This window comes from Etheostoma cragini, chromosome 21 (genome assembly GCF_013103735.1).
Source record: "Etheostoma cragini isolate CJK2018 chromosome 21, CSU_Ecrag_1.0, whole genome shotgun sequence".
Taxonomy (NCBI): domain Eukaryota; kingdom Metazoa; phylum Chordata; class Actinopteri; order Perciformes; family Percidae; genus Etheostoma; species Etheostoma cragini.
Window position 1 is genome coordinate 18,977,741 of NC_048427.1, and position 22,858 is coordinate 19,000,598.

The 22,858-nt window shown below is 39.8% G+C and overlaps 1 protein-coding gene across 4 annotated transcripts in view; it reads left to right on the forward strand.

Annotated features, from left to right (window-relative positions):
* The window catches only part of abcc3 (ATP-binding cassette, sub-family C (CFTR/MRP), member 3), a 56,578-nt gene extending 38,328 nt beyond the window's left edge, over window positions 1–18,250 (forward strand). The window contains exons 17-31 of one of the 4 annotated variants that reach the window (XM_034861309.1): window positions 785–961; window positions 1,094–1,261; window positions 1,493–1,676; window positions 1,777–1,885; window positions 2,274–2,430; window positions 2,999–3,206; window positions 7,621–7,934; window positions 10,713–10,912; window positions 12,804–12,930; window positions 13,581–13,682; window positions 14,200–14,346; window positions 14,469–14,627; window positions 15,867–16,033; window positions 16,155–16,349; window positions 17,417–18,250. In XM_034861309.1, coding sequence (XP_034717200.1) covers window positions 785–961; window positions 1,094–1,261; window positions 1,493–1,676; window positions 1,777–1,885; window positions 2,274–2,430; window positions 2,999–3,206; window positions 7,621–7,934; window positions 10,713–10,912; window positions 12,804–12,930; window positions 13,581–13,682; window positions 14,200–14,346; window positions 14,469–14,627; window positions 15,867–16,033; window positions 16,155–16,349; window positions 17,417–17,528 — 2,526 coding nt within the window. In that variant the 3' untranslated portion in view covers window positions 17,529–18,250. Of the gene's footprint in view, window positions 1–784; window positions 962–1,093; window positions 1,262–1,492; window positions 1,677–1,776; window positions 1,886–2,273; window positions 2,431–2,998; window positions 3,207–5,665; window positions 5,977–7,620; window positions 7,935–10,712; window positions 10,913–12,803; window positions 12,933–13,580; window positions 13,683–14,199; window positions 14,347–14,468; window positions 14,628–15,866; window positions 16,034–16,154; window positions 16,350–17,416 lie in introns of those variants that run through there. The other 3 variants (XM_034861311.1, XR_004655142.1, XM_034861312.1) reach the window with 3 other exon arrangements.
* The last annotated feature ends 4,608 nt before the right edge of the window (window positions 18,251–22,858 follow it).

The window sequence follows — 22,858 nt, forward strand, 5'->3', positions numbered from 1 at the left end:
GGAGACTCTGGGAACCACAACATTGCATTCAGGGAGCCCAGTGCTCTAGTGGGGCGATAATGTACCATGAGCTCTTTAAGATAAGATGGTGCCTGACCATTTAGAGATTTGGAGATCCGGAGAAAGATTTAAAATGAAATCCTGGATTTTACAGGAAGCCAATGCAGGGAAGCTAATACAGGAGATATATGATCTCTTTTCTTAGCTCTTGACAGAACACACGCTGCAGCATTCTGGATCAACTGGAGAGTCTTAAGGGACTTATTTGAGCATCCAGAGTATCAGGAACTGCAATAGTTCAGTCTCAAAGAAACAAATGCATTCACTAGTTTTTCAGCATCGTTTTGTCACGTTTCCTAATTTTGGGAATGTTACGCAGGTGGAAAAAGGCAGTTTTTGAAATTTGTTTCATGCAGGATTTTTGACAGCTGGGGGTCACGGCAAAGTTCGGGGGTGTTTAGGGCCCTGCACAATTTGATAGGATCAATACTACTCACATGTCTGCATGCTAAACACATGGGAGTGGTATGGATCTTACTCAAGGCAAGAACGTGATTAAGTGTATTACCCAATATGTGTGAACTGATGAATTGAAAGAAATGTCAATCCAATTTGTCTATAGTTTACATACTGTATAACATTATAGCATTCACATCAGTTAATAGACTAATGTAACACTATATCTCTCTAGAAATAATCTGTGGAATAGGTATATGGTCTAGGAGGAAAAAAAAAAACATTTTAAGGGTTGCTTAATGTCAGTTCGTCTCCTTTCCACAATTAGGGATCAGTGGCATACGTACCGCAGCAGGCATGGATACAGAATGCCACGCTGCGGGACAACATCCTGTTTGGGAAACCCTACAATGAGCAGAAGTACCAGTGTGTTCTGGAAGCCTGTGCCTTAACTCCTGACCTGGAAGTGCTGCCCGGAGGTGATATGACTGAGATAGGCGAGAAGGTACAAAAAAGAGAAACACTTTCATTTTCTGTTCTCCTACTAAGTAAAACAGGTTTGTTTCTGTTTTGGAAGAGCCCACCCCCGGTCATACAGTGATTAAAGCGTTTCTGCTGATGTGTCTTCATCATGCAGGGCATCAACCTCTCTGGTGGGCAGAGACAGAGGGTGAGTCTGGCCCGTGCTCTGTACAGCGACACCGATGTCTACCTCCTGGACGATCCGCTGTCAGCTGTGGACGCCCACGTAGCCAAACACATCTTTGACAACCTCGTCGGTCCCGAGGGGGTGCTGAAGGGCAAGGTGAGGAGAGTCTAAATCCAGGTTTTCATCTTTTCGTTATGACAGCAATTTCTGATAAGAGCTAGCTGAGTTCCTCTCTTGCTGGATTCTGCCATGAAAGTGTACATATTACATGACTGACTATGTCATTAAGGTTGCGCTTGTAATAAAAGGTGTGCCGTTGTTTGTCTGTAATGTTGTTATGTGTGTAGTTTATTACATAACAAGGTTTCTTTGGGTGTTCGACTCCAGACACGTATTCTGGTGACACATGGCATCAGCTTCCTGCCCCAGGTGGATAACATTATAGTGATGGTGGATGGCAGGGTGTCGGAGATGGGCTCCTACCAGGAGCTGCTCAAACAGAACGGAGCCTTCGCAGAGTTTCTCAGGAACTATGCCGTGGAGGACATTGTTGAGGAAGAAGAGGCCACTGGTAGAGCATCCCTTCATTGACTCTTACTTCACCTGATATCTCATATTTTATGGTTGAGCTTCTTAAAAATAACATACTGCTTTACACATTGCTTTTACAGAAGAGTTAATCCAAGATGAGGAATTGTTCCCTGACGATGCCCTTAGCAACCACACAGACATGGTGGAGAATGAGCCTGTGATAAATGAAACCAAGAGAGATTTCATAAGGTTAGCGGAAATATTTATTTCTTATTACCTACAGTAAAGATATTGTTTTTTCATAATCTGCCTTTTCTCATAAATAAGAACAATGAATGAAATTTAAACAGGGGAGCCATTTCACTAAACTGCAACTGACTGTATATTATTATTTGGTCATACGACACATAATGGGGACATATTCTTAAATGGTCATCTGATGAAATGTTTTATATATGGCATCTTCCAAATAAGTCGAGCAGTAGTACTAGTGTGCACATCCCCACTGGTGAGGTGCAGGGCAAAAAAGGGACTGGATACAACTGAAGAGAGTGAGATTCCCGCACTCTGCTAATTGCAGTTGTATCTTCCAAAGAAGTGCCATACACGGACATTATCTTTTCTCCCTCCTTTACAGGCAGATCAGCATCATTTCAGCAGACGGAGAGAACCCCAGATCCCGCTCCGTGAGGAGACACGGCTGCAGCCAGAGGAAACACTCCGAGCAACAAGAGAAGAAGAAACCACAGGATATGCAGAAACTCATCCAGACAGAGACCATGGAAACAGGCAGGGTCAGTCTTTCCTTATCAAAATGTCTTGTCTAATTGTCCAGTTCTATGTTCAGATATACAGAAAGACATTTTGCTTTTTTATTTTGAGGCCAAGTTTAATTTGAAGAGAGATGGAATCTGAAACTAACAGCTGGGTCTAATTTGAAATGGCACTCTTAAGGAATAAGTAGTTTTAAGAACATTTTCATATTTTTATCAATTTTTTTAGGGGACATTGCGCCTTATAAAATTGATGAAAGAAAACACACATTTATTTGAATTATATTTCCCGTCTAAACATTACAGCATCATGCTGCAGACAAATCAAATCACATTTTCCTGACTGCCCCATTACTGATAATAATAATAATCACAAGAGATACACTGGGTCTGATGTAATCAAAATATATATTTCGTTACACTTTATTTATAGAGTCATTTTTTTTTGTAATTTATTTGTAAATTGATGTATTTTGACAATAAATTTAATCTTAATCTTTTAATCTTAATTATATACATAATAGCATATCGTTGCACATTTCTTTGTCATTGAGGTGACCTCGACTGTCACTCCTGTCCACTGTCACAGGTGAAAGCAAAGGTGTACCTTGAGTACGCCAAGGCGGTGGGAATTCTGCTGTCCGTGCTCATCTGTTTCCTGTACGGCTGCCAGAGCGCAGCGGCCATCGGAGCAAACATCTGGCTCAGCCAGTGGACCAATGATGCCTTAACAAATCAAACTCAGGAGAATGTTCACATGAGAGTGGGGGTGTACGCAGCACTCGGCATTGCACAAGGTAAGAAACACAGACAGGCAAATTCAAAAAGAATGGATTGCGGCCGCTGATAGCGTCATGAATTGTGCATCACTTGCAACTGTTATATGCCCTGTCTTGAGGTCTGATTCCCAGAAGGTATTGCGCTATTGATATTACAGCCCATAACGTTTTGCAGCAGAGTGCAATTTGCCCTAATTCTGCATTTATTGCAAATGTCTTTATAGCAAAGTATACTTATTGTCTTTTCTGGCAACATCATATGAGGTAAAACAATGGCAGAGAGAAAGAAGTGAACACTTTAGTTTGTCAGTGCTGTTGGTGTTTTATAACTCTCACCTTCAGACTTTAAAAGAAGATGGCATAATTTAAAGTGGAGGATAAAAGAAAAATATCACTGCCACCTCTAACATCCCTAATGCATGCGCTTCAGTTACCACACACTCTCTAAAGACACTTATAATTTTACTTTAATTGCATGTGGCTATTGGCAGTGGTCTTTGTGAATTGGACTGTTAAAGCAATGATGCTCATTAGCAAAGAAAGGGGCCAATTTTGTGCCATATGTATATAAAAAAGTGTAAAATAAAGTAGTGTCAATCTCAGCAATACTGGTTTGATTTTTAATAAGCCAACAAATCATATAGTTATAATAATAATAATAATAGTCTGGCTTGTTGACGCAATGACGTCATAGTATCACACATAGCAACAACAAGCATGGCTGAAAGAAAACAGCTCAGGCAGTCAATCTGTCAATGATAAATAAATGAATAAACAATACAATCAACTAATAATACTTAAAAATAATGTCGCCCTTTAAACTGTATTTCAGAGAAAAATTGTGTGAATAATAATTTAAAACTAAAGTACATTTCCAAAGAGTAATCTAACTTAAAAGTGCACCACCTCAGAGTGTCAGTGAAAAATGTTTTCAAAGAGCAATTTCACCTCAAAATAATTGCAGTCCACCTCAAAATTATATTCAGACAAGAAAGCTGCAAGCAGCGTAGGACGGGCTCTTGCACCTCCTCACACGTCGGGTTTACTGGCAAACGCCGCTCCTTGCAAAATTGTTACCAATGAAACGGGAACTCCATGCTGAGTTCATTGATATCTCACACAAGACTTTAAGTAATGTAGTTAATAAGCTGTGAAGTGGGCTTGGTTAAATCGGCGCTCCTTGCAAAATTGTTACCAATAAAAAAGGAACTCCCTGCTGAGTTCAATGTCACCTCACACAAGGGTCTACCTTAAACGGTTTAAATGTCATGAAAGGGGGCCTGAGTAAGTGGACGTGGACAATAGTATAGGATCCGGCTCAGAATTACGTGCGGACCAAATATTATAAGTATCATTTAAATTGGATGATGTTTGTCATATTAGACTGATTTCCTGTTGCCAGTGGGGGGGGGCAAAAGTCACTTTTCACCTGTAGATGACCTCAGGCCTTAAACCTTGTCGATCATGAGAAATTTCAGGCAGATATGACAGTGTACACTAAAGTAACACCAACTTCTTCGTTCATCGCTAAACACTCAAGATAGCCGCCATGCCACGCCCACTCAGTTTGATGAAAAGTTTTTCTTTTAATAACTTTTCATCTTTTAGGTGTTGAGATTGTGCAGGACCAAAGTCTATCGGATGAAATCTGCAGGAGGAATTTGTTAAAGAAGAATTCCTTCAGTTTCAAAAGGGCCTTTTCCGCTGTCGACGCTCGGGCCTTAAAATATCAGGACATTCTGATGTGGAATTTCAAAATAAAACCTCTCTAAAATTCCATATTCAAGCTATGTTCCCTCCAAGTTCAGATTAGTTAACTAGAGTGCTTACACTGACCGTATGCATCACAGGGTTAAATCAAAAACATATATATATATATATATATATATATTGTATACGTAGATATCTCTTTAGATATGCTATTTTCTTTGCAGCACATTTAGGAGGGCATTTCACCCTTTATGGGTGCTTTGAGAATTACACTGATTCTCTTTGTCGCCAAAGGCGCGTAATCCTTTGGTGAATTTGCCAGTGAGTGTCATAATAAGCAATGCATGAAGCAAGGACATTTTAATGCCAAGCCCTATTCATGTTCATGCTTTTCTTGTTAACTGACTTTTGCGAAGAGGTGAAATGTTTTACAGTCATTGCTGCTACATCATGGTGCTAACATTATTTTTGAACCTAAACAGTCACTCCATTGTGCCAAAATGCCAGACTTTGTTGATATGAACTAAATGTATTTGCCTTGCAGCCAGTTGAAAGGTTTTTCTACTATGAGCCCACTGAAGAGATTCTTTGGGCAAGAGGACATTCAAATGACTGTGGTTGTCTTGTTCCTTTTACAGTCAACTTCTAACGGACAGACGCTGACTGTGTCTACTAGTAATTCCATTACCTTCTCACTTCACAATAAAACCTTCCTCTCTAATATCTTTTTCCTCCACTCCTACTCCTCTGATTCAACCCCAATCCAGGTATCCTGGTCATGATGTCTTCCTTCACACTAGCCATGGGGAACATCGGAGCAGCCAGGAAGCTGCACCATGATTTGCTCACCAACAAATTTCACACGCCCCAGTCTTTCTTTGATACCACGCCTATAGGACGCATCATCAACCGCTTCTCCAAGGACATCTACGTTATAGACGAGGCTCTTCCAGCTACTGTACTCATGTTCCTGGCCACCTTCTTTATTTCTCTCTCCACCATGATAGTTATCATTGCCAGCACACCCATCTTTGGCGTTGTCATAGCACCCCTGGCTTTCATATACGTCTTTGTACAGGTACTCATGGAAAATGTTGCTCATGTACTAAATGATCCTCTCTCTCTCTCTTTTTTTACTCGCAAATGCCAAACGCCAAATTCCTCTGCCTGGGATGGCATGCTTCATGCATGTTGGAGCAGCAGTTTTATTAACGTTCCAGTTTTAGCTTTTGTTTCTCTTAATTCTGTGATGGTGTCCCTGATGAGCCCGCTTCCACACCTTTTCAAACACTCAAAAAGACATGCACACTGTCAAGTGGAACAGTGCAGTCCGCCCCAAATATGCACACAATACACTGAAGTTAACTTTATGTAAAACCTGACCTAAGATTAGTGTTTATTATAGGAGCCAAAAGTAACATTACTCAGTCTTTTAGTAATCTATAACCTCCCTCTAGTGGTGGATTAGTGTTACAACTGAATCAACTAACGTCTTTATTGTAGGCCAGTGTGTATGGATTTGTTTAAAAGACTTTTGATTTCATGGCAAAATGAAGCAGGTTTGAACTGAGTTCTTACATGGTATAGTAAAAGAGTAGTTGGCTGGTTAGATAAAGTGTAGTGTGTGTGTGTGTGTGTGCGTATGTGCTTTGTTTAACTACATTTGTGGGGACCAAAATCCGGGAATACAGTATACTTATGGGGTCCTGACAGCTTTGTGGGGACAAAATGCTGGTCCCCACAACTTTAAAGGGCCGTTTGAGGAATAAGACTTGGTTTTAGGATTAGGGTAAGAGTTAGGTTATGGTTAGGGTTAGGGTTAAGGTTAGGCATTTAGGTTTGATGGTTAAGGTTAGGGTAAAGGGCTAGGGAATGCATTATGTCAATGACTGGTCCCCACAAAGATAGCCAGACACACTTGTGTGTGTGTGTGTGTGTGTGTGTGTGAGAGCATGTAACAGAGTATCCGTGAATGGTAAAACATTTGGAGAATTCTTCATTTTTTAAGCATTTTTTATATTCATGACTCTGGCTTATGAACATTGGATGATAAGACCAATCCACATCAATTAGATTTCTTTAATGCCATTATAAAATTCTTGTTTCTGCAGTGACATTAATTCAGTTAAGGCAAGAGGTAAACTCAGTTTTTACTGACATGGCAATCCCTGGCCTTATGTTACCTTACTTAAGAATGATTGTGATACGGTTCATGCAGTAAGGTATACAGATTTTAAGAGCACTGGTATTGAGTCAGATAACCTGAGTTGATTTATTGGAATCTGTATTAGAACAGAATTAATAAGGACAAATACATTATATGAAGTTAACACAGGAGCCTGTATCCAGTCATTCCCAATCGACACTACTCTCTTCAACTTTAAAGGCAGTGTACCAAGTATGAGGTATAGGGTCACTAGCTGCAAATATCACACCCATTGAAGGCTGATGACAAATTCAAACTTCAGGAGATATTAAAATCTCTGTGGGTGGCCATGTGAAGTCACCAGTGATGGTAGAAGTTTATCTTCTGATACCACAGTTGTGTTGTGCCACTTGATTTGGATTGACCTCTACTTTTAGAGACCTGTGCCGGCTCACAAGAATTGATGCATCTTGTGTTTTCTGTTCGTCTGGAGCGGACATTTTCATCAGACATGGACCGGGTCCAGGTCCTAATCCATTTAACGCAGGTGTTGTTGTGTTGTCCCCCTTCTCACAGGTGTGCTATTGTTGGTTAACTGCCTGTTGTGCCGTGCCTACTGTATGCTGCGGGCAGCAAAGCTCACGCACCGCAACATGCTCGAGGGGGTCCTGCGAGCCCCGCAGGCCTTCTTTGAGAGCACCCCCACTGGGCGGTTACTGAACCGCTTCAGCAAAGACGTGGATGCTATAGACTCCCACATCCCAGACAATATTGACATATGGATGCGCACTTTCTGGTACACACTGAATGTGCTGCTCATATGCTCTGCCCTCACCCCAATGTTCCTCATAGTCATAGCCCCGTTAATGGTGTTCTATTGGTGGGTTCAGGTAAATAGGAAACAAGTCTGCTAACTCATTAATACAATATGCATGTCTGAGAGTGTGTGTGCTGGTAGACTGTTGCATGTGGTTAACGCAGTCACTGTTGTTCTAGTGCTGTAGGTGCAGTGTAGTTTGGTCTCTAGTTTAGTCCAGTAGTCATAGCGGGCTGGGGTCTTCATGGCTTAGTGGCCAGTCTTGTTGGTTCCACCAATAAATTATACTCTGATTGAGATTTTTTGGCTAAGTGAAATGCTAGTATTCTAGTAGAACATTGATTCACAAAGGCAGGGCAACTCTGGAGGCAGAAATAATTTCACTAGTTATACTGTATGTTTGGATGTATCTTATATATACAGTGTCTATTCTGAACTCAGATCAACTGTTATTTACCTACTCAACTTTCTACTTAGTGAAAGTAGCTACTTACAATAGGTTAAAATATATTTCGTTGAGCTTGCTTTGTCGTCTATCTAGTCTTTTTCTCACCATACCTGCTAATCTTCAAAGATCAGGACCTTTTATGCCACTCAGGCTTTCCAGATAGGTGCAGTACAGTATCCCAGTGTGGTTTGATGAGCTTATTCCTGCCACAGGAGCAGCTCTGTCCATCAGGCACTGTGGTGTCAGAGCTGGTTGAACTGTGGTACCCGAAGAACAGCAGTTAATGGTGGTGTGCGTAGTTTTCATTAAAGACAGTATTTTATTCGTTTATTTTTTGTAACTAATAAAGCAAATTCAAAATAATCCAACATTACTTTTTGCAAAATACATGCTAGTGGTTTGCAATATTTAGAATTATTTATCAAATGATTCATTTAGGTTTTATGATTACAATATTTGATTCACACTAGCTTAAAGACACATAGGCTTGTGGTTCATAATGGATTATGTTGAAATTAAGGGGCTTGTGAGTGTAGGTGCTCACATAAAATGTTTTTCTATAGGATTATGGCCACTGTAGATTTCATAACACACTATCTAGTGAACACACTCCTGAACCTGACATCAAAATGCAGTTTGGCATATTTCAGTTATTATATCTGGTTAAAGGAGCATTCCATCATAACACAAAATTCCGTTGCATGTAGTGTGGTATTCTGGAGAGGGCTTTTCAAATTTACGGTCATCACGGTTAGCTCAGCTTGGGCTTAAAACTTTACATTTTTATCAGAAATTGTTTATTACAAACTGGAGGTGTGGGGTTCTTTTTAGAAACTTGTGAGGGCTCGAAATAATCCCCAAAAAATCTACATGAACCCACAACCTTATGGGCCCACCACTTGCTAGGATAAACCTACAGACATTACGCTAAACAATCATCAGTCACGCAACCAGTGGCACATTTTATATAAGTCTGTGCGTTGTAAGGGTGCCAACTCACCATAGGTCCATGTTTTAGCTTTAAGGATGAGGAAGAGATCTAGTATACCTAAGATAAAGTCAATCTACCTTTAAAGATTTCCCTAAATATACTTACACTTATACTGTAAATCTGTTACATTTGAAATCATCAATCAACCATTCAATTTTAGAGCAGAAATGTATGGTTCTTTTAGGGTCTGTGTGCATTTACACTAACTGGACCCCCAAATGACTAAAATCCGCTTTACTAACAAGCTTGTAATATTCCTAGCGCTTTGTCATGGCTTCCACCCTGCATGGCTACAATCTTCTACAATCTTCTGTTTCACTGACAAGTTGAAATTCATTAAATGTGATGCCATGAAGATAATAAGCTAAACTAATTTAACATTTTAGAAGTTATTTATTAGACATTTGATGTATTATTCAAAAATGAGTGAAATAACAAAACACCTGCAGTTTAACATAGCACACATCTTATTTAATGTACAAAAATAAGCAAAGTTATTATGCAACAAGGGATTTCTTGTTCCTCTGACTACATTGGTAACGTGATTGGTCTTTTTACATGCAGTGTAGAGTGTAAGACAATAGGCCCGTTCGAGATGAACTGCGCCTCGCCTGTAAAGTGGATGCGAGCAGCCAAGGGGGGGGGTTAAAAACCTCCTCTCTCCGACTGGTGGACAGTTTCCAGCAGCCTTCATGCTGAACAGGAAGTGACAGAAACACTGTCGTCTGATTCCGATTTAATACAATTTAATCGCACACATAGCTTGTACACAGTCTCCAGCTGTTTTAATTATGACCAAGCAGGTCTCAAAATACTCTACATGCGATCTGTTGCGGATTTTAATCAACTGTAGTCTCTCTGACTTCTACCAGCCACACGTAGTTTGTACAGAATAAGCCTTTAAATCAAACAAATGGCAATTAAAGTTGAGTCGATTCTGAAACAATCAGCTGTTGAATCAGCTGAGAGGCTGGCGTTTCCCAGCATTCTCTGGCTCCGCCTGGGTCTTGCAGTCAGTGAATGCAACTGCGCCCACTGCGTCTCAGATGCGGCTGCCTTGATCTTGTGAGGTAATCGTTGCCTATGACTGCATGACATCAGATAAAGTCAGACAAAAATGGCTAATCTCAAACGATCCTTTTTATTAAAGTGAATGCAGGAGAGCTGATTTACACGTAGACTTATAATTCAGCCCCTCTGGGGAGCTTATGTAACTTTAGCAGGTATCTTATCAAATGTATAAAATCATATGAGCACTGCAGGTGTTTTGTTCACACTGGCTTAATTACTTTGCATGTGTGCGAATGTGAATGCGTGTGGGCTCGCCTGTGTGCATCATAATTGTTTTTGAATATCTGTGACATCTTGTTCAGTTGTAATGTTTGTTTTTCTCTCCCCCTCAACCTCTGTAGAGATTTTACGTTGCCACGTCTCGGCAGCTAAAGCGTCTGGAATCAGTCAGCCGCTCTCCAATATATTCCCATTTCTCTGAAACCGTCACTGGCTGTAGTGTAATCCGAGCCTATGGCAGACACTCTTCCTTTGTTCTGATGAGTGATATGAAAGTGGATGAAAACCAAAAGAGTTACTACCCTGGTATAGTGTCCAACAGGTAAGTGTCCCAATTAAATGGAGAGATTGATACTGCCGTCATATTCGTACGGTAAATACAAAGATACAGTGCAGCGGGTTAGCTTAGCACAAAAAAAAATGAAATGTGATTTTACGTGCACCTTCCCCATAAAAGAATTTCATCCTTGTTGGTTTAGGATTTGTATTTGAATGAGAAAAAAAATTAATAGGGCTTTTTTAGCAATCTGGAGTATAGAAATAGAGTAAATATAATTATATTTCCATGGTTTGGAGTCTTGTTGATACATGAGCTTAAGGTTTTCTGAATTGGGTGCATAGTTCCATGTATTAAATGGAGAGAAATTGAAATATAGCATTTCTTTCCAGGTGATCCCACGCCAGGCACCCAGTTTATTAAAATCTTTGAGATTACAGCTTTTATTATATATTAATTTATCAAATATTCTAAATGCATTCTAATAGTCTGAATGACACAACCAAATGTGGATTCCATTGATTTCATCTACAAAAGCAAGTTGAAGGCTAAATAGATGAAGTAGCTTTATCAACATTGGAATTTTAAACTTTGCAGCAATCTTTTTTTAAAGAAACTCCTCACACATCCAAAATTTCTTCTATGCTGGTGCGTCGAAACAAAAGGAACAAATCCCACAATCTGCGGTACTCTTCTCTTGATGAAGGTCTAGAGGGACCGCTACGTTAGACTGAAGCATTAGTTGCTGTAAACAAACTAGGGTGCAGATTTGTTCCTTTGTTTCCAAACTTGGCTTAAATAAAACACAGTCCCTTGGAATTTCCTTCAAATGTGTCAAATTGTTATGTGGCTTTTGGAAAACAGAGATGGTCCAGGCCAGTTCTCATGCCATGTAATGATGCTGCTTACTTATATAAATTTGTCAATTTGTGTTCATTTGAAATGTGACATTTTGATAACACAGCCACTAAAAACTTAAGGACCAAGAAACTGTTGTTTATCAACCAACTGATCGGATAATTCTGAATATTGAAGAGTCCAGCTTTCTCTTTACGGCTTAGATGTTGAACAAACAACTATTGCATTACAGCATTAGTTAGGCTTGCCATCAACAACTGCACTGTAACACTGATTACTTATCAAACAAGTGCAGTAAAAGTCTTCAAGCTAACTCCATTAATTAGCTAAATATGATTTCACTTGCTACAGCCATACAATAGTATACTCCTGTGAAAAAAGCCTTTAATAATTTATTAGCCTGTTAAAGCAAACTAAACTGGTTGGAATGCAAGGCTTGGACCCAGAAATCCAGAGTAAAGGAATTTTATTAAACAAAAGACTTACTATATAAGGTGTCATGAGGAAGGCAGGCGGGCACAAACAAAGATAAACCAAAATCTAAAAAAAAACTAGAAGACGCAAAAGGGGGAAAAAAACACCAGGAAGAAGCCGAGGAATTACAGGGTGGGCAGATGATGGACCGACAAGAGTCAAAGACAGCACAGGGACTAAATAAACAAGGTAAAGAGGGTGAAATGAGGGACAGGTGACATGAGGGCTGAAGAACAGGCCGGAGCAGACAAGCACAAAAGCGGGAAAACACAACGCAGGAAGCACATTTTAACATTTAACACAATGAAACAGGAAAAAACTAGGACCAAAACCACAACCACGACGTAAACATTATTTAATGTATTAGTGACCATAACCACACATGTTTTCAATTAACAATCAAAACACCAGTTGCGACATCACTAATGTAGGTGGGACCAGAAGTACAACATGCCTGACACAATATGGGAGTGCTAATTTATCCTCATATGTTTTTGCATTTACATATTTATAGCAGAAGCTGAGTTCCTAGTTTTCCCATTTGGTCTAACGTTTAGCTGTAACCCTGCCGTAACACTGTGTGTTTTAACATTGTGTCATACAGGTGGCTCGGGGTGCGTATTGAGTTCATCGGGAACTGCATAGTGTTGTTTGCTGCTGTGTTTGCCGTGGCTGGGAAGGACACTCTGAGCCCGGGCCTCGTGGGTCTGTCAGTGTCCTACGCTCTACAGGTATGCCACAAACTAACTGCTGTAATTTGATCCATCTGCAGCATTCAAGTGTTTACATTGCAAGTTATGTAAATCAACAGCTGAGGTTAGTTTTGTTTGTTTTGTTGATACCAGTAGGTAAGAAGTCTTTTCGCCATACATCTACCTTAAAGCCATCGTGCGTATTTTCTGCTGCCCCCATGAGGCATATTAAGTAAAGACAACAAAGCTGTCGACATGTACAAACCTTCCATGAGCACGAACCCCCTCCATCCCTTATATATGTTGCTATGCCAGAAACCAACATTCATTACTGTGATTTCAAAAGTTGCGATCTCAAGCTTTAAACTACCCATTTCAATAATTTCATCACAACTTTTAGCCATAATTGTTTGGACCTCTCTGCTTAGCGTTCCAACATTTTGATGCACTCTCAATTGTCACAGCTGATTCCATATGTGGATATATTTTTACTTCAGTCGTAATTTATATTTTTCCAAAGTATTTGAGCTACTCCACAGTCTTTCTATGGACCCCTAGGCAACCGTACAAGTACCTACATTACTAGGGTTCACTGAACTACATTGTATAGAATTTTAAATACCTGCCTGTATAGTTTGGGGTTTTTATTGATCCCATTTTTATTTCACCTGCTTGTATTGTTTTTGTAGGTGACCATGTCTCTGAATTGGATGGTGCGAATGACTTCAGATCTGGAGAGCAACATAGTAGCAGTGGAGAGAGTGAAGGAGTATGCTGAGACCAAGACAGAGGTTTGTGTGTGTGTGTGTATGTGCGTGTGTGTGTGTGTGCGCGAGCGCGTCTTCCAAAAGTAAAATAGTGCTGGCTTTGCAATGCAGTTAAAAAGAAGGAATTTACCCACATTCTAAAATAACTGTCCTGCTGCCAAGTCATGTTCTCAAACAACACAGGACCTATAAACTCTAACTAGAACCAGAAATGTTAGATTACCTTGTGCCAACAAGGGCCCCTCTGTTACATAAGACAGTCAGGGCATTTGTACTGTACACAGTGTACTTTTTCAGCAGCTATCACATTAAGTGCCCCATTCTATAGCTGGTATAGTTGTTAGTGAAAGCTTTGTTTGGAGCATCCAGTGTGTCTCAGAGGTAAAATAAATCTTTGGCAGCTCTGAGTGACTTTGCACACACTGAAGTCCAACTCAGAGTCTTTCAAGTGATAAACCAATCAGTTCTGCTAAAAGCCAAACAGGCTGATGAGTTGTTCAGAAAGTTTTCCTAGTCAGAATTGCTGCGTTTGTGTTCACAGGCACCCTGGGAGGTGGAGGACAAGAAGCCCCCACCTGAGTGGCCCATGGAGGGGAACGTGGACTTCCACGACTACAGCGTTCGGTACCGAGAGGGACTGGACCTCGTCCTGAAGAACCTCACACTGAGCGTCAAAGGAGGAGAGAAGGTGGGGAGGCTGCGGTGAGACATCAATAGGTAATGATGATGGCTCAGCAAGGTTCACTAATCACAGCTGTTTGTGTTTGTGTGTGTGTGTGTGTGTGTGTGTGTGTGTGTGTGTGTGTGCAGATTGGTATTGTGGGTCGTACAGGGGCCGGCAAGTCCTCCATGACGCTTTGCCTCTTCCGATTGTTGGAAGCCGCAGCAGGAGAGATCACCATCGACAAGGTGAAGATATCTGAGATAGGCCTCCACGACCTGAGGTCCAAACTCACCATCATCCCACAGGTACACAACACACACACTCACATCCACATTCCTTACAACACCACAGATGAGGGACTTTATTATAAACCTCATTGATAAATGGTAAATCAATAATAATTTTACTATTAACAAACAATGAAATGGTCATTTAAAAAGTCTACTAATTATAAGTAACTTTATAATTGATGTTACAGATTTTATCATTAGTTTAGTGTAATATAACATTTAGAATATACATACTTTGTCAATGGTTAATAATTGTTTTTTAAATCATCTATAAACATTTTGTATGACTATTATAAAGTTGCAAACATTGCTTATAATAATTAGTAAAGATTTTAAGTGGTTTATGAAGCATCAAGTAACATTAATTTAACCCCAATAAATCATTTTTGGTAATCTATAAAAGTGATGATAATGGATTATTTGTGCACTGATAATATCTATCTTAATAAAGTTTATAGATGCTTTACAAAGTATTTATTAACCATTAACAACTTGTTATAATAGGATCCAACTAATGTTTTCTAATGGTTTACAAATCTTTAACAAATACTAATTAAAATATACAAGTTATGAAGTGTGCAACAATAAACTGTTAACATATGATGATAAATTATAGCATAACTCATATTTAGAAAACATTGTTAATTAAGATGTTGTGTGTGGTAACAGTAAAATAACTATTAGCTGAAGTTAGTGTAGTAGTGTTAATCAATTTAAAATGTATCATAGATGGTTATTATAATAAGTTTTACCTTTTGTTTTTTACCTGAAGCCTCTAATTGCACTATTTACTTTACTCTACTCTATTAATCTTTTATCACAGTTCTTCACCATGATATAATTCTTAACAACAGCGTTTCAGGCAGTTGTCATTACATTTCATGTAAACATTTAAGAACGATATAGATTTTCTCAACTACTTCTTTACAAATGGATTAGTTCATCAACAGAAAATGAATAGCGGAAAAACATGATCTTGTACAGCTTCTCAAAAAGATTTTGTTCTATTGTATATCATTGTAAATTGAATAATTTTGGGTTTTTGACTGTTGGTTAGACAGAGAGACAGTGCCAGAGACTTGCAAAAATGAGCATTTTCAACTATTTTCCGGCTAAATATAGTGTGAAGTGTTAATACTCTTGGTTTCTTCTGCACATGACTCAACACTGATATCAAGCAGAATTTCTCTCATGGGTTTGTTTCTGGTTGTCTGTTATCTTCTAAGCCCACAAAGTCTTTCTTCTCTGCTACAGGAGCCTGTGCTCTTCTCGGGCACACTAAAAATGAACCTGGACCCCTTTGAGAAGTACAGTGATGAGGAGATGTGGCGAGCTCTGGAACATTCTCATCTCCACAAGTTTGTCAGCAACCAGCCAGCAAAACTGGAGCTGGAGTGCTCAGAGGGAGGAGAGAACCTCAGGTCGGTTCAGAGGGAAGGAGACGCAGTGAACCAGTATTTGAATGAATAGTTGTAGCTAGTAGATAAAACTGAAGGTCCTCCGTCGCGCCATTACATGTGTTGTGTGTTGTTGTATCTACAGTGTGGGCCAGAGGCAGCTGGTGTGTTTGGCCCGAGCTCTCCTGAGAAAGACCAGGATCCTCATCCTGGATGAAGCTACAGCCGCTATAGATCTGGAGACAGACGATCTCATTCAGTCCACCATTCGGACTCAGTTTGAAGACTGCACCGTCTTTACCATCGCTCACAGACTCAACACAATCATGGATTACACAAGGTTCAACTCGCATGAATATTTTTTTTTTTTTACACATATACAAAAAACGTACAGATCAATGGATGGAATGAGGTGTCAAACCTTCTTGTCAAAAAGCATTGTGGGATATTGAGGACATCACCAAAACTCTGGTTGAAAGCTTTAAGAACCATGCAAAGTGCATTTCCTTCCTCATAAATTTGCAAAACTTAAAAACTTAAAACCTGCATTGGTTACAATTTGTAAGTAGTCTTCTTTTTGTCTGAATAATCAATTAGCTGTCAACTAATAAATTAACCACCAACTAGTTTGATAATTGATTAATCAGTTTGAGTCATTGTTATTAAAAAAGGATTCTCTCGGATTCTAGCTTCTTGAATATTTTCTAGTTTCTTCACTCTGAGAGAAAACTGAATATCTTTGAGGTGTGAAAATAATTGTTAGTTGGAGCCCTGCCTACTACCTTTGCTGGCACATTGCTGTGTTTCTTGGCATGTTACCACCACCTGTGGATGAGTGAAATAGTGTGAAACCATTGGCGGGTCCCATATGTCCCATGCATGTGTCCTACAACCACCTGCCAACCGCATGACATCCCAACTTAGCATCCTGTCATTCTATGTTTGTGCACTAGGCATTACAATTTGCTGTTCAATAAATGAGGAAATGAGAAGTGCACCAAGTGTCCCTCATGCTCAAAATAATCATTATTATTAGGTTCCAACTACAAGATACATTTTAAAATTCATCGGGGATGAACCCCTGTGAGAGAACAGAGAATATAACATTTCTAATAACCTCTCACCAGGTGCCAAATATTATGCAACCATTGTTGCTCTTTCCAGTCCTGTCATGTCTGAATAAAGTCATGACAATTATTTATGTAACCTCTGTCTGAATAATAAAAAGACACTACTTTGACTGAATATAAATGAGAGCAAGGCTACGTACTTTAGGGGCTTTAGGAATGTGTCATTTATACATAAAAACATACTCAACACATGTGAGATGATTCATTTTTGATAGCATTACTCTAAAAAATACCCAGGCTTTGTGAGTAACTCATCCTCTCATCTCTCTTCTTGCAGAGTGTTGGTGTTGGACAAGGGACAGGTAGCAGAGTTTGACACTCCTACAAATCTCTTATCACGGAGAGGGATCTTCTACGGCATGGCTAAAGATGCCGGACTGACACAGTAGAACTGCATTTTGTCCCAATGTTACAAACCAGGGTTGAGGAGGATCTCAGGTCAGTCTGACTCTGCATTTCAAACCTGGAGGTTGAACTGAAGAGGACCTCTTATGTATACTTGGTATTTCTTTCAGTTACTGCTGGTTTTGAATTAATCCTGAATTCCTTAGCAGACTCGGATCAACTAGCCGTTGCAAAAGTCTCAGCGATTGACTGCCCCTATGGTCTGCATCAGGACATCTACACACTATTCTGTAATTGTCGTAGGTTTCTGGCACAGGCTGCGATGTCCCAGGTGGCAAACACTGTCCCTTTGGCATGTGAATAGGAAAAAACAAGCCATATGTGCAAATACTAGTTGATCCAAGTCTGCTCTTTAGTGCCTTCTGCCAGTGGGATAAAGAAAGCCAGTGAATGTATCATTTTCTATTCAGCAGTCTGATGCAAAACAAACCACAACAAAAAGGAGGAACTTTTTTATTATTTTTTTCTACAAAGCGACATATTGTGCCACTGTACTTTCCTCATAAGAAAAAAAAAACGTACAATTTGTGATAAACCCACTTATTTTTGTACTGTACTATTATTTATGCTACTTTTTAAAGAATTGTCTCATCTAGGGAAGTTTGCTCAGTTACATTAGTGATTCTTTTGTGAACCAATTCTATTAAAACTTGAATTATGTACCACCAAAATATGATATATGATAATGCTTTTATTAAAAAAGGAAAAACAATGTTTGTGTATTGTATTTGAACTCCAGGTAATCTCATATAATTAAAAATGTAAAGTGTAGAACACATATAACCGAAGACCAGCAGGGCCATCCAAGGAAAGCAACAACTCATTGAGACTAGATGTAAAATGCAACATAATTAAAGAAAAATTAGACTTTAATCAAAATATGTATTCATATCCATTTACTTTTAGGTCAAATGTCTTAATTTAAGTGGGATGAAATACACTCAACATGTTTATAATTGCACTAAGCAAATGCAGAGCATGGGTAGAAATCATCATTGATATACATAAAGAGGGTGAGCATAATATTAGGCACACCTTTTTAGAAAAAGAAATTGTAAAGAATGTAACTATTCCAGTCATCCACTGGAGTGCGCTCTTGGCCAATCAGGGCTCCAGTAGACGTATTTCTGTCTCCAGTCCCTTCACTAAGACCTTCTCTCATTATCTCTTTCACTTGTGTAACGTTATCTCATTTAGGAAGATGTTAGTAGAAGGTTTTTAATCCTAATTTCCCACTTGGACTGACACCACACAGGACAGCACCATGGCGAGACCAAGAAGACGAGTTTAACTCCGAACCCTGGCAGCAAGATGTCTCTTGCCCCACACAAAGACACATTGTGGCTTAATGTTTTACAGAGAAGCTGCGGTTAGAATTTCTCAATGTTTTTCTCCAATTACTGATTCCATACACACATTTTCTTTGTCTCCACAACATGCCAGAACGGACAGATGGTGATAACCCGGGATGTATGAGTGCTCGGCTGCCAGCTTGTTCAGTTATGTCCCTGCCTATGGGCACAGCTACATGAAATGACAGGGAGGTTTGGCTCTGGCTGTCTTCTGACTTGCCCCATCAGTTTGTGCTGCAGGCGCAGCAAAGACAAGTAAGAGGAAGACTGAAAACAACTTCAGCAAAGTGGTGACAAAGCAAGAAGCTCCTTGTTTTTCTTTGTTGAGTGTTGCTCAATGTCTGTCAAAAACACGCTGACATGTATCCTGGATGTTCTTTTGCTATTTTTAAACCACCCACAGTTGTCTTAAAGGATAAAGGAATAGTTCATCGTTATGGAGATTATGCAAATTACCAAATTATTTCTTGCTGAGAGTTCAATTAGAAAGTAGAAATCCCTGTCATGTCTGTACACTAAAAAATATGAAGCTGCAGCCAGCAGCTGCTTAGCTTAGCATAGCTTAGCATAAAGAATATGATATGTTTTGGGGAGTTTTAAGAAAATGAATATATGATGTTTAAAATTCTGTTGCTACATGTTGTGTCCTCGCTTCTTTTGTCTCCTCGCCTCTTTCATCTCCTCGCCTCTTTCGTCTCGTCTCCTCTTTCGTCTCCTCGCCTCTTTCGTCTCGTCTCCTCTTTCGTCTCCTTGCCTCTTTTGTCTTGTCTCCTCTTTCGTCTCCTTGCCTCTTTTGTCTCGTCTCCTCTTTCGTCTCGTCTCCTCTTTTGTCTCGTCACTTCTTTTGTCTCGTCTGCTCTCTTGTCTCGTCTCCTCTTTCGTCTCTGCTACTCTCTTGTCACCTCTCTCGTCTCCTCCTTTGTCTCCTCCTCTTGTCCCCTTCCTCGTCTCCTCCTCTCGTCTCCTCCTTCCGTCCCCTCCCTCGTCTCCTCCTTCCGTCCCCTCCCTCGTCTCCTCCTATAGCTCGCCTCGTTCCTCCTCTCGTCCCCTTCCTCGTCTTCCTCCCCTCACGTTCTGGCCCCCTCTGTCTTTGTACCTAGTGCCCTTGTGTCCCTGCTTCCCTGTGCCCTTGTTACCCGAGCTCCCTGGTCCCCCGGGTTTCTCTGTGCCCCCAGTTTCGTCTCTCCCCATGTCTTCCACCCTCTATGGGTCATTTTGGTTGCCTAGATATGCCTTATTCAGCGTAAGATAGCTAGCTATCACTAGCGTTATCTGGTAACTTAGCTAATAAGGACCTGCCTGCAGTAGTTTTCTACTGCTGCACACACTTCATAAGGGTTGTAAATCAGAAACTTGATATAAAGTCATAAGTCATGTTAACTACATACAGCTGCCACTCCGCAAAGGTTAGCATTTCAGAATATGTCCCAAAAACATGGAGGGTTACCAAAATCATTACTAGACTGGTGATAATTGGTGATACCAATAAGTGCTATTTGAGTCCGGCCCCGTGGAATGTACCTGTCTCCCCTTGTTTCTACTTTGTGTGTGAAGCTTAGCTAACTGGCTGCTAGCGGTAGCCTTATATGTGGCACATGGGAGTTGGTTAGCAATAGTCTTCTCATCCTAACTTTTGTCAAGAATGCAAATAAGCATATTTCCCAAAATGTCAAACTATTCTTTAAAATTCAAAATGGTAAACATTTTTTTAGTTTTTTTGTTTGGTTCTTAAAATGAGATTTGTATAGCACAGATTAGAGCTGAGAGAGAGAAGTAGATCCAGCAAAGGGTCAGAGTCAAACCCGCAACCGCTGCGTCAAGGAGTAAACCTCTATATAAAATCCTATTCAAATGTTTACAGTAGTAGTTTATCCTTTTGGGAAATATACTCCTTAGCATTCTTGGAAAGCAAATATGCGTATTTTAATGTCTAGTTATTCCTTCTTTGGACCTTTTTGTGTGTACAGGTCAAATGATGGAGGGACTTAAATTTGTTTTGTTTTTTATATTGTGTGTGTGTGTGTGTGTGTGTGTGTGTGTGTGTGTGTGTGTGTGTGTTCCTTTGGTTGATATGTAGCATCTATGATGCTAGTTTCACACACACACACACACACAACATGTAGACTGCAACACATACTGTAGATAGAACAGACAGACATGTAAAAAAAACACCAAACCAATTATTACACACTAGGTACATGGTACAGTAAGCTAATTATCAGGTGCTTAATGGTCTAATATCAGCTAAGCTGAGCTTCTGGAGTTATTGGGTTTGATACTGGACCCACAAAGCTGGTGACCAAGACCCCGAAACTTGAAACTTAGCCTACATTGATCTGTCTCATCTCAATTCACTGAGAATCTAGTGGAGGGAAGTTTCTCGTAGCTGTTCTATTTTATTGAAAATATTGAAATCCTCAAATAACCTTTAGTCTGGCAGTGTGCCATTAGATGATTTTGTGCTTTTCCGGACTCCTCTTATTTTATTGACATTTTCCTGAGTCAAGAAATAAGCCTATCATTTCCTACTTATTGGTAGCCCCGAGATCTATCCAGCTTCAGTGGGGTTCTACAAGAGATTAGTCATTTCTCCTCCGTACCAAACCTTTGTTGCCTAGGCTACAGGACAGGTTCAGACTGTGTGAGGGTCATATAAAGTGAGTCGACTCTTACCTGCCCTGATGATGTGACGTGATATACAGTATTTTTTCTTCATTTATTTAACCACTGTGTTGTCTTTGGGTCATTTTGAGTGTTTTTTAATATCAGAAATACGTATTTCTTTCCACCGAATTGCCCAAAAAGAACATGGATGATTCCACACAACATGAATTTCATTGAATTTTTTGGGGTGTTTTATTTAGCATTTGGATTATTTTGTTTAATGGTTTCAAAACAGTATCCGGACTAAACTTTGTCATCTGTGATCCACTCAACATCCTCTGATCTTAACTATCAGTCAAAATAATTCACAATTTCTGCCATTTTTAACTAAAAATGTATGTATATATGATATCTATGAGGTGTGTTGACCATGAATTCCAAGAATAAGAATAATAAAACCTATTTTCAAACCAGCTCAGGTTTTTAAAAAAAAGCGGCAAGAGCATAAAAAAGTGACAATTAAATCAGAAAAAGGGCCAAAAACATCGGAAAAGCCCCCAAAAAATATGATTTTTCAATTTGGGGTTGGAAGGACAAGTTAACGGGAAGACAACACAAGGGTTAAGCAATACTAAGCTCTTCAAATCAATCTAATCTATCTAATAAAAAGTTTTTTGGATGTAGTTTGTAGGTTAGATGTCAGTCCATAAATAACAGGAAAGACCCCAACACACAGTATTCTAAATAGCAAATAAGCTCTTATAGTTAATCATACATGCAGAATGTGTGCAGTTGTTAGTCATTGGCAGTGAAGCTGAGCAAATGTAATCCTTCTTACAGGATTGAGACCTGCAGCCCTGGAAGCTCGGCAGGCTCGAGATAAACAGGCTTTATTTATTTGCTGGTCACACACACACACACACACACACACACTTAGACACAGCGTGAGTCCACTGTTGCATTGGAAGGCGGTCTAATAGCTCGGCTGTCCTCGGCTGAACTGTGGAGAAAACCAACCGTTCACACAGGAAAGGAATGAGCGGCGCAAACTGTAATTACACCTTAATTCATTAAATGCTCTGCCAACGCCCACGCCCCCTCCCACTGTGGAGCACATCACCTGATGTGCAAAGTATTTTTTTTTTTTACCTCCATTGTCCTCATCTCACCTCTCCTGTCCTACGTGATAGATTTAAAAAAGGGATGTACTCAAAGTTGTCTTCGCTATTTTAAGTCCAAGATATGAAGCCAAGCTCGTAAATTAAAACGTGTGAGTGTTGGGTGATAACCTGTTATGATGTTGCAATTACATTTTATCAATGTAAAATCCTGCTGCCTGTATGTGCAACAGCCCGAGT